This window comes from Ostrea edulis, chromosome 8 (assembly GCF_947568905.1).
Source record: "Ostrea edulis chromosome 8, xbOstEdul1.1, whole genome shotgun sequence".
Lineage (NCBI taxonomy): Eukaryota > Metazoa > Mollusca > Bivalvia > Ostreida > Ostreidae > Ostrea > Ostrea edulis.
In genome coordinates this window covers 3,613,159-3,625,764 of record NC_079171.1, presented here as the reverse complement: position 1 = coordinate 3,625,764, position 12,606 = coordinate 3,613,159, and the positions used below count along the sequence as shown (strand labels likewise).

Sequence of the window (12,606 nt, the reverse complement as noted above, 5' to 3'; positions counted from 1 at the left end):
ACAAGACGCTTTGGGGCTAGGTTGGGGATATAATATGATGTCTTAACTTGTCATGGAAATAAAGATCGAGAAATAAAAATATTTGAAAAATCACAACAGGGTCAAAGTGACTGATGTGACCGATGTGGCCTATGAGCCTAGTTTACTATTACAACCTATCATTGGGTCAAATGTTGTCTAACATGTTTCATACCGATAGTTAGGCAGCTCTTGTCACACTGATTTTGACTACGGGCTACTCCATTTACCTGCTTAAGACATGGAGCTCATGACGGGTGTGACCAGACGACGGGATGCTTACTCCTCCGAGGTGTGTCCATGGGTCCGTGTTTGCGCAACTCTTTAATTTGTATTCCTGATAGGAGTTATAAGATTCATTACTGTTCATTATCTTCACCTCTTATGTTATCTTCTTCATAATGCCTAGACAAGTAGTTACCAAACTGAATACAAAGCATTAGCGAGATCAGGAACGGCTTTACAATTTATACCATGATCACACATTTACTTGACTTCTTGACATCACATATCCAAATTGTGTACATAATAATGAAGATATAACTCTCTAACAAACTTGTAAAATTCACGGTCCCTAAACAAATTGTTGTGTACTTTGTAGTTCCGATTTATAACACGGTTTATATACTAGGCAGCCTATGTATGGATCCAAGGTAGCTAATGACAGACAGTAACACTGAACATTGATTGCTCAACCAAGGTCAAGGTCACTGTTGATACATGTTTAAAATATTTGTCATGAGCTTAACTTTTAAAATATAAACGTTAAAATACACGAATGTCGCTGTCAATCAACCAGTAGCAGTAGTTCAATAGAATTCCTTCAATTCTTAACTATGAGGTCATGTGTTCAAACTCCTCTTGTGCCAGGGTCATGAAACCTAAGACAAAAACATGGGCATTGATCGCTCCTTTGCCAAACATACCGGTAGCTTGATATAATCTTTAAAATGGAGCTCCCATTTTCTGGCATGCATTAACACGTTAAAGATTCCTCACTGATACAGTCCTGAGCACTATGAAAGGTATAAAATTGTTTTACTTCACCTACAGCTTGTAACGTCTCAATATCAGGGCTTGAAGCTAATTTTTTATGTCACCAGTCCAGCCAGACTGATGGGGTATAATGTCAAACAGTCCGCAGAAAAATTTACCAGTTCAACAGAGTTTTCCAGAAATAGTTATGCACATTTCATTAATGTTATTAAAATGAAATTTAGCTCAATATGTCTTAAAAAATATTGTTACACTTAAATGTGGGATTTATGTTTACAAATCAGATTTGTCTGATAGGTCTACAGATCGAAGCATGCCAAATGTGTAAATTTCATAAGTATATTTTCCAAAATGATGCTTTAGAAAATCAACTGGTCAGTCTCATCGGACTGACTAAAACAAATGTCATTCAGTCAGCCAGACTTAACCAGTCATGAAATGACGGGCATATATTAATTTCGAGCCCTGAATATGAGTGAATGATTCTCATAGGGACCTAAAACAAACAGGCACTTTTAATCGCATAGATTGAAACCTTAGTTTTCTGAATGTGACAGATACATCCATTACACCATTAATATTCATTTTTTTAAATACATAGAAAGCAAGCACATTACGCAATTATTTCAGGATTCTTATCATTTTACATTGTCTTTATTTGGACATTTCTTTTGATAGATGGTCAAACTGTACTGGTGTAAGAAACAGCGATACAATATAAGGAGGTGATTGGATGTATGGAGTTCGTCTCATATCCCGGGAACCACACTGAGGTCAGTCTGCTGGACTTCAACAGATTCTGATCAACAACTTGATCATTCAACTAGAATGGAGAGCAGCCTCGGCCTGACAAATTGTTAATCTAACTGGTCAGTCAAATTCTGTGTCTCGAAAGGGCGGTGCGGGATGCTCTAGTTTTGAGTGTAAACCGTGCATTGTTTTCTCTTTGTTGGCTCACCTGAGCTGAAAGCTAAAGTGAGTTTTTCTGATTGCCTGTTGTCTGTCGTCTGTCTAGCTGTTCGTCTGTAAACTCTTCACATTTTCGAAATATTCTCCAGAACCACTGGAGCAAATTCAACCAAACTTGGCAAAAAGCATTCTTGGGTGAAGGGCTTTAAAGTTTGTCAAAATGAAGGATCATGCCACATTCAAAGGGGAGATAATCACAAAAAATATAAAAATAGAATGGGTCACTTAAAATCTCCTTCTCAAGAACCACTGGGCCAGAAGAGCTGAAATTTATATCACTTTCCCTGACATAATGCAGATTCAAGTCTGTTAAAATCACGGCCTCTGGAGGTTGAATGGGACCACGATAGGAAATAAAAGTTTTACATGCAAATATATAGGGAAATTCTATAAAGATCTTCTCAAGAACCACTGGGCCAGGAGCGTAAATATATACAGGAAAGATTTCAGACATTACTGTGTAAATTGAAGTTTGTTAAAATAAAGCAGCGCTCCAAGTTGCGAGTAAAACCGTCGCATTTGCGACCAGAAAATTGATTTTGCAACTAAATATTCAAATTAAGGCGCATTTTCGCGAGTGGACAAAATTCGGACTTCCAGTGAGATTTTATCATCGGGATCGGAGGTTTGAATAAATATTTTTCAGTCTCTGTCAAAACAACATTTTAAAGCAATCAAGAATGGCGGAAAAACAAGGTTTAGAGCACACATATACGGGGTTGCTTTTTTATTGAAAGATATCAAATTAAAGACACAACTTGCAAGTTTTATTTACAAATTATTTTATCATGGCGAGTAGAAAAAATTGTAATTGGCAACTAGAAATTTTAAAATAGCGACCAGAAATATTTTTAGGTTGCCATTTCTCGACCTGATAGCAAATGTGACTTGGAGCACTCTAATGTTCCTTGGGGGTAGGATGGGGCCACAATAGGGGATCAAACTTTAGATACAAATATATAAGAAACATCTTTAAAATCTTCTCAAGAAACAATAGGCCAGAAAAGTTAACATTTATACGAAAGGCGAAGATAACGAACAGTGATCAATCTCATAAAGCTCAGAAAACGTTTCTGACATAGTGCCGATTCGGTATTTTTCTTTAAATCATGGTCCAAAGGGTACGGCGGGGCCATAATTGGAGATCAAAGAATTACATACAAATATATAGAGAAAATATTTAGAATACTCTTCTCAAGAACATTGGGCTAGAGAAGTTTACATTTACATGAAAGCTTCCCGTCATAGTGCAGATTCAAGTTTGTGAAAAGCATGGCCTCCGGTGGTAGGTTTGGGTTTGATCAAAGTTTTTTAGTCGAATATATTGGAAAATTCTTTAAATATAGGCCAATGTGATTGATGTGGCATATGGGCCTCTTGTCTTTCTTATGTCACCATAATTGTAGATCAAAGACATATAGCTTTTGGTCTGTTTGAATGCAGAAATTTTAACCTAGACCACACTTTTAAATATCAGTAATAGGGATTTCATGTTTCACATATCTATTTTTCGTGGCATGACTTTTCTTTTCATATAAATGTTTTTGGCCTCGTGACCTTGACTTTGGGGTTTGACATATTTTAGAAAAAAAACTTACCTTTGGAATAATCAGCTACATAATTACATTCCTGCCATACTGGGATTCAGTGATTCCTGTTTTTGGTATGATAATTTCAGCAATGATTTCTGACTTGCCTTGGTAATGATAATCACTAATTCTACACGCTTCCCATTTTTCTATGTTAGATACACTAAAATCAAAATCTGCAAATTTAGAAGTTTGAAATTGTTCAGGTGTCTTTATCTCTCAAATCCATTAAATTTTACACCCAATAACAAGAAGTGTTTGTGAAACAGTATGGCAACAAAGAAGAACAAGAGTCACCTTGGCTCTACCATTGGCTAAGCTGTTGTGGATTTTAAAATAGTTTTTATAAACATTTTTTCCTATGAAAAATATTGACCCTATATTATAGCCCAAAGTGATCAAAGCATAAATGAAAATGAATTCACATTTACCTCCAATAGTTCAGAAGATATTGAATAGGTCAGGTATATAAAAAGTACGTCCAGCTCCAATGTCAATGTCACAAGGTCAAACCTTACAAAATAATAAGGTCTTGCCATAAAGAATCTATATGCAAAACATGTAAGCCCTACCTTAAATTGTTCAGGAGAAATTGAATAGGTCAGGGACTATTTTTGAAACCTGCCAAACTCCAAGGTCAAAAGATAAAACACCATTGTGTAGAAGACCTTGCCATAAAGAATCTGTATACATAATGCAAAAGCCCCACCTAAAATAGTTCCGCATATATTTATATATATTTAAAGTTATGTTTTCTTGAAAAAAGGTCAGCTCCAAGGACACAAAGTTAAATATCAGGTTATGAAGTGAAAGACCTTGCCATCAGAAATATATCTACAAGATAAGAGAAATCTGCCTTAATTAGTTCTGAACATATCGTATAGGTAAGGTGTTTGATAAAAGTAGGTCAAACTTCCAGCTCAAGGTCAGAAGATCACACCCCATTGCATAACATGAAAGGATGATTGATTGTATTTTGTTTAACGTCCCTCGAAATAATTTTTCACTCATATGGAGATGTCACCAAGACTGTTGAAGGGCTTCAAATGTAAGCCTATATTTGGCTCTTACGGCTTTTGAGCAATGAGAGTTCTTTAGTGTACCACACCTACTGTGACACGGGACATCCGTATATAAGGTCATCTCTGAGGACCCGTGACATTAACAACTGATGCAGAGCGTTTGTCGTTGGAACTGTCACTACTTGTTTTAATGACCTTGGTCTGTCGCAGCCGGGATTTGAACTCTGACCTTCTACATGAGGGGCGAGCGCTCTGCCTCTAGACCACCGTGGCGGTTGAACACATGAAAGCTATTTCCATAAAGAATGTATATACAAAATATGAAAGCCCTAGCTTCAATAGTTCAAGAGATATTTCAAACATTTGTCCTATATATATCAGCTTATAACACTTTGATCCCCTACTTTGGCCCTAATCTACCCTGAATTGCTCAGGCTTGAATCTACTCTATTTCAGGAAGATTTCATGTAAATTTGAACTTTTCTGGCCCAGTGGCTCTTTTTAAAGATTTTTAAAACATTTCCCCCTGTAAGCTTGTTTGTAAAACATTTATCCCCCATTGTTGCCCCATGCTACCTACAGGGGCCATGATTTTAACAAACTTGAATCGCTTTCAGCTAAGGATGCTTTTTGCTAAGTTTGATTGAAATTGACGCAGTGGTTTTGGAGAAGAATTCAAAAATGTGAAAAAGTTTACAGACAGACGGACAATGGGTGATCACAAAAGCTCATCTGAGATTTCAGCTCAGGTGAGCTAATAAACAAGGTCAAGAACTTTGTTACAAAAAGGTCTTGTTATAAGGACTGCAGGTGTGATATATAAAAGTCATCACTCATAAGTCATATGTTTTGAACAAGGTTAATGTTTTGGAGATTTGAGTCAAACTCGGTCACCAGGTCAAAGATCATACTTCAAATCAAAAGTCGTGTCATAAGGAATGTACCGGGTATATACAAAACACGAAAACTCAACCTTAATTAGTACAGGAGATATTGCCTAGGTTAGGTGTTGTTAAAAGTGGGTCAAATTCCAATGTCAAGGTCACAGGTAAAACATACTCATGGAATCAACTGAAAAGAATTGCCATTAGGAATTCATACACAAAATATGAATGTTCTATCTTATATAATTCAGGCAATATTGGTAGGTGCAATATTGTTAAAAGTAGGTTGAACTCCAAGGTCAAGGCCATGATATGAAAAAATTGCATCAAATGGAAAAAAAAATCATAAGAAATCTACATATAGAATGTGAAATCCCTTCCTTAATTAGGTCAGGAGATATTGCCTTAATTAGGTCAAATTCTAAGGTCAAGGGTATGACAACAAAAATCTTTGCATCAAACAAAGTATTTTGTCAAAAAATTCACTTTTAATAGTGCAGGGGATATTGGGTAGATCAGATATTGTTAAAAGTAGGCCAAAAGTCAAGGTCACAAACTTTTGTACCAATATAAAGATTGTATATCTGAGGTATGATAGCTTTATCTATCATCATTCAAAGGTCAGAGGTTAGGAGTTAGGTGTAAGATTTGACAGACAAAACTTACCCCCCCCCCCCCCCCGCCCTTATTTAATAAAATACTACTAAACACTAATAGTCAACCTGTAGCAGTGTGTTTTAACTTGTATATAATATATGATATCATATTTTAATAAACATGAATAGTGCATATGGAATTAAAAGCACATTTTATGATTTAAGTCAAATTCCCAAATTCAACCCCCCCCCCCTTATTATATACCCCCCCCCCTTCAAAGAACACCTGTTGGTCGGTAGACCACATGTTGTTGCTCAATATCTTGAGAACCATTCACTTGATGATAATGGTATTTCATATCTGGGTTGGTTATGAGTGGAAAATGACACTTATTGTTTTTGAGGTCAAAAAGTCAAAAGTCAAGGATCAATCTACCCTGGACATAGGAATACAATGTCCGCTCAATATCTGGAGAACCCTCTGCTTGAAAGACATTAAACTTGGCACACTGGTACATCCTGAGGAGTAGATGATCCCTTCTGATTTTCACGTGATATGGTCAAAGGTCAAGTGTCAAACTGGGCATAGGAATAGACTGACCATTCAATGTCTAGAGAACCCTTTGCTTGACAGACATCAAACTTGGTGCACTAGTATGTCTTCAGGAGAAGATTACCCCTATTGATTTTGAGGTCACATGGTCAAAGGTCAAGGGTTAAACTGGACATAGGAATATATTGTCAGTTCAATATCTTGAGAACCCTTTTCTTGACAGACATCAAACTTGTTACACTGGTACGTCTTCAGGAGAAGATGACCCCTATTGATTTTGAGGTCACGTGGTCAAGGGTCAAACTGGACATAGAAATATACTGTCTACTCAATATCTTGAGTTCCTTTTGCTTGACAGACATCAAACTTGGTACACTGATACATCTTCAGGAGAAAATGATCCCTATTGATTTTATGGTCTAAGGTCAAGGGTCAACCTGGACATTGGAATATACTGTCTGCTCAATATCTTGAGTTCCTTTTGCTTGACAGACATCAAACTTTAAATAGTACACTGGTGTATGTTCAAGAGAAGATTACTCCTATTGATTTTGAGGTCACATGGTCAAAGGTCAAGGGTCAAACTAGACAAAGTAATATACTGTCCACTCAATATTTTGATAACCTTTTGCTTGACGGACATCAAACTTAGTACACTGGTACGTCTTCAGTAGAGGATGGCCCATATTGATTTTGAAGTCAATATATTACTGGACATAGTAATATATTGTCCCTATATTTTAAGAATTATTTGATTGATTGACACGTACCAAACTTGGTACACTGGTACAGCATACAGAGTAGATGACCCCTATTGAATTTTAGGTCACATGGTCAATTCACTCTTGACATAGGAAGATATGCTCAATATTTGAATTGACATTAACGGCAAACTAACAACTCAACTGTATGACAAACGGGATGATTTCAGCTTCTCCATCGTCAACTTCCCACTTTTATGTAGCAATATTCCATTATCACCTGCATATGGTGTTTATATATCTCAACTGATTCGATATGCAAGAGTTTGTACTGGGTATAGTCAGTTTTTTAAATCGAGGTAAGCTACTGACAACCAAATTGATGGTACAGGGATTTTAACAGTCTCGATTGAAGTCAGCATTTCGCAAATTCTATGGTCGTTATAACGATTTAGTTCGTCAATACAATCTCGCATTGGGTCAAATGCTGTCTGATGTGTTTCATGTCGATTGTTAAGCCGTTCTTGGCACACTGATTTTGACTGCGGATAACTCCGTTTACCTGATCAGGATATGGGGCTCACGGAGGGTGTGACCGGTCAACAGGGGATGCTTACTCCTCCTATGCACCTGATCCCACCTCTGGTGTGTCCAGGGGTCCGTGTTTGCCCAACTATCTATTTTGTATTGCTTGTAGGAGTTATGAGATTGGTCACTGTTCGTTATCTTCACCTTGCATGATAATACTATCAATTAAATGAGGTGTGTATAACCCTTTTCAATTTTGCACCATGGGGGGGGGATATGTGTTTTACAAACATCTTTTATTTACTTACATTTAATGAAATACCACAAAACATTAATAGTCAACCTATTTACAAAATTGTTAATTCTAACATTATTCATCAGTCAAAAATATAAAAACAAATATCATCATAGTGGGAAGTGTCGCTTTGTGCCATTATTTGCTAAGGTCAAGGTCCATAACTCTAGGAAAAATAGGTCAAGAGAGCCCAAGTTCACGCATCAATTTTAATTCAGTGGCTGCAGTGATAGCCAAAAAATCAAGAAAACTGTCAATGTACAGACACAAAGGCTGATCACTAGGGTTCCCACCTATATAACAGGGGCCCTAATTAATTGTTGTAATGCACTAAGTCCAGTCAATGTACAGACACACAGGCTGATCACTATAGGACTCCCACCTATATAACAGGGGTCCTAATTAATTGTTGTAATGCACTAAGCCCAGTCAATGTACAGACACACAGACTGATCACTATAGGACTCCCGTCTATATAACAGGGACCCTAATTAATTGTTGTAACGGACTAAGTCCAGTCAATGTACAGACACACAGGCTGATCAATATAGGGCTCCCGTCTATATAACAGGGGTCCTAATTAATTGTTGTAACGGACTAAGCCCAGTCAATGTACAGACACACAGGCTGATCACAATAGGGCTCCCGTCTATATAACAGGGGCCCTAATTAATTGTTGTAATGGACTAAGCCCAATCAATGTACAGACACACAGGCTGATCACTATAGGGCTCCCATCTATATAACAGGGACCCTAATTAATTGTTGTAACGGACTAAGCCCAGTCAATGTACAGACACACAGGCTGATCACTATAGGGCTCACGTCTATATAACAGGGACCCTAATTAATTGTTGTAACGGACTAAGCCCAGTCAATGTACAGACACACAGGCTGATCACTATAGGGCTCACGTCTATATAACAGGGGCCCTAATTAATTGTTGTAACAGACTAAGCCTGGCCTTTTGTAAAGAGGAATTAACTTTTAATTACAAGAGATTCAGTTTGTCATGATTTTAATTTGTGAGTGTTTATTTTGTAGAATTGTGGAGATTGAGATACGTATTGTTTATTGACGTGATAAACAGAAGACTGTGACCTTGTATCTGAAGATCTTTGAAGGAGGCCGGACGTTTGTGGTCACTCTCTGTTACAGTACTACATATCTAAGTAAGTACTCAGTAATAATGTAAGACTGTACACTAAATCATGTTTATCTATCTGTACTGGCAGTAATAATGTAAGACTACACTAAATCATGTTTATCTATCTGTACTGGCAGTAATAATGTAAGAATGTACACTAAATCATGTTTATCTATCTGTACTGACAGTAATAATGTAAGACTGTACACTAAATCATGTGTATCTATCTGTACTGACAGTAATAATGTAAGACTGTACACTAAATCATGTGTATCTATCTGTACTGACAGTAATAATGTAAGACTGTACACTAAATCATGTTTATCTATCTGTACTGACAGTAATAATGTAAGACTATACACTAAATCATGTTTATCTATCTATACTGACAGTAATAATGTAAGACTGTACACTAAATCATGTTTATCTATCTGTACTGACAGTAATAATGTAAGACTGTACACTAAATCATGTTTATATATCTGTACTGACAGTAATAATGTAAGACTGTACACTAAATCATGTTTATCTATCTGTACTGACAGTAATAATGTAAGACTGTACACTAAATCATGTTTATCTATCTATACTGACAGTAATAATGTAATACTGTACACTAAATCATGTTTATCTATAATATATACATTGAAACATAACACAGATAACAAACAAAATAAAGTTCAATCAAACACTCATAAACAAACACACATTTAATGTCAATGCAGGCGTTAAATACAAATCCCAAACACTGGTGCAATTAACACAGCTGTGATCAACACAGGACTGTAATTAACATCGGTAATCAACACAGAACCTTGTACATGTATAATTAACACTGGAGATGTGAAATTAACACCATTTTGATAGATGTAATTAACACTGTAGAGCTGTGTAATTAACACTGTGTTTATAGATATTGGATTTTCTTAACTTTAACTGTGCCCCACTCAGCCACAAAGAGGTTGTCTTTAATGTCCACACATAAACCTACTGGACGTTCTAAATCACAGTGAATGTAGCGGAGGAACTGTCCGTCCTGATCTAGGATGTGGATACGGTGATTGTAGCGGTCTGCTGTCAGGATGTGACTCTGGCTGTCTGTAGTGATGCCGTATGGATAAAATGATTGCTCGGTATTAGAGGGATGACCAGTGTATCTAAATCGGAGTTTTCCTGACTGATTGACCACCACTACTGCACTAGCGTCCCAGTCAGCCACACAGATATCCAGGTTCCTATTCTCACTGAGGTATTTAATGCCACCAGATGAGTAGAGAGGACGACCCTGATCATCAAACTGAATGCTTTGTGTCTCTGTGGAGCCGGAGTAACGCACGACTTTGGATTGTTTGAGATCATCACTGGTCATGGTAACCAGAAGGTCGTTACCCGTGGTACAGCAGACATTGCGAGGTCTCCACCCCTGTAGTCTGATCACGGTCTGTATCTTTTTATTCTTAATTAAGTTCACAGTGTTATTCCAAGAGTCAGTATAAACAAGATATCCGTCCTGTGTCACTGCTATGTCTATTGGTGTGTTCCCTGACTTGGTTTTTATTGATGTCAGTAGTTTACTCTGGAGGTTGAGGAGCTTCATGGTTTTGTTATCCCCGCATGTCCAGACTTGATCTTCACTCAGACAGCTAACACTGTGTAGATATTCATACCCAGTGTCTATGGCGGCGGTAAGTCGCGGTTCAGCTAGCAGTGGTTTGACTGTTGTAACGGAGAGTGAAGTTAATAAACCAAACATCTCGTTAAGTTTTTCTGTGTTAATTGTTGGAGTAGATAAGCTTGGTAATGTAACTTTGATTGTAGGAGGCAGTTTATTGAATTCATTATTTCTAGATTTGTAAGTTGATGTTAAGGAGATGTCGTTGGTGTCCAGGATGTTTTTCATTTCTAGAATGGCCTGGTTGATTTCAGTCATTCTGTGCGTGATTTCATCTGCTTGTTTATCTAATAGAGAGAGATGTTTAGTTTTTGTCTCTACAATGTCTGCTTTCCGTTTGTTGACAATGTCGGTGACCTCGCGATGCCAGACTTCTCCTTGTTGGTCAGCAGTTGTGGCCAGTTTTCCGTAATTCGTTTGTGCTTCGGCTTTCTCAGTTTGGACAGCGGAGGAAATTTCCGTATATCGGGGGTAAATTTTCTTCTCGAGTTCTTCTAAATCTTTTTCTATGCGTTGTTTTTTAGAGCCGAGTTTTTCCAGAATATCTGATATATCGTGACCTTTGTGTTTACCTGAGGAGATGCAGGTAGAGCAGACAGGAATGTGACAGCTCTCACAGTACAGTTCGCAATCTTTGTCGGCGTGTTTCAGACATTTTGAGAATTTAGGAGTAAACTTTCTGTGTAAATGATAGGGTGCGATTTTGTGTTTTTTAGAGGAATCTGAGAGATGTTTACTGACACAGTTAGTACAAAGATTGATATCGCAATGTTCACAGAGATACTGTAGGGGGTCAGTTTCACAGAGGTCACACAGTAGGACGTCCTGAGCACGCGGGTCCATCTCTAGGGTCAGGGATCACGAGTAGTTAGCTGTCAATGAAAAAAAATTGTTAAAACAAAATATTTAGAGTAAGTGCTGTTTTGTTGTTAATAAACAATGTATCGAGGTTTTATCTCGATTTAAGAACACATCTTCCAATTTGACTTCAAAACGTCATATTCGTATTACACAACATAAGAAATAGATGTCTAGGTGTCAGAAGTTTTGTTTGTAGCACACAGGAAATATACACAACGGAAGAATGAGTTAATTTCTACAGAATTGGCGAGACATCATTTTAATTTTGATAAATTAAAATATGATATAAAGCCTGATTTCTTTTTATTTATTTATTTATCATAGATGAAATGTTTAATATATTAAGATCATGAAATGTATAATATAGATCGATACCCCCTCCCCTGTGCTCTGAAATACATGGAATTTAGATGCTCAATAGTAAGCATATTTTTATTCAAAATAATTTTCCAATACATTTCTAACATTTTAGTTGCTGTACAATGCGTATTGTAAAATAATGGTGTCTAACCTGTAAATATCCAAAATGTCCTCTGTACAGCCGCCTCTTCCTGGTATGTCGACCTGATGATGATGAGTGAATTTAATGTGCGGGCCCAGCTACATTATATATGTAGACCTTCCGCCCTGTCATGTGATTTAAACGGGAAATGCGATCATTTATCCAAATAAACCAAACTTCATTTGCATAGCCACTCAAACTTTCTAATGTAAACAATACATTTATAACGGAGAGGGTATTTATGAAATACACATACAAAATTAAGTTGTCTTT

The 12,606-nt window shown here is 37.0% G+C and overlaps 1 protein-coding gene across 1 annotated transcript; it reads right to left on the bottom strand.

Moving 5' to 3' along the window:
* Positions 1 to 9,912: 9,912 nt before the first annotated feature.
* Positions 9,913 to 12,534, bottom strand: LOC125660938 (uncharacterized). The gene is made up of 2 exons (XM_048892773.2): positions 12,343 to 12,534; positions 9,913 to 11,842 (listed from the first exon to the last, which is right to left on the bottom strand). Exon 2 carries the CDS (start codon positions 11,811 to 11,813, stop codon positions 10,206 to 10,208), a length of 1,608 nt encoding a protein of 535 aa, XP_048748730.2. The 5' UTR covers positions 11,814 to 11,842; positions 12,343 to 12,534; the 3' UTR covers positions 9,913 to 10,205.
* Positions 12,535 to 12,606: the final 72 nt, after the last annotated feature.

Coding starts and splice junctions, on each gene's coding strand:
- LOC125660938 (XM_048892773.2), bottom strand. CDS start 11,813: ATGGACCCGCGTGCTCAGGACGTCCTACTGTGTGACCTCTGTGAAACT.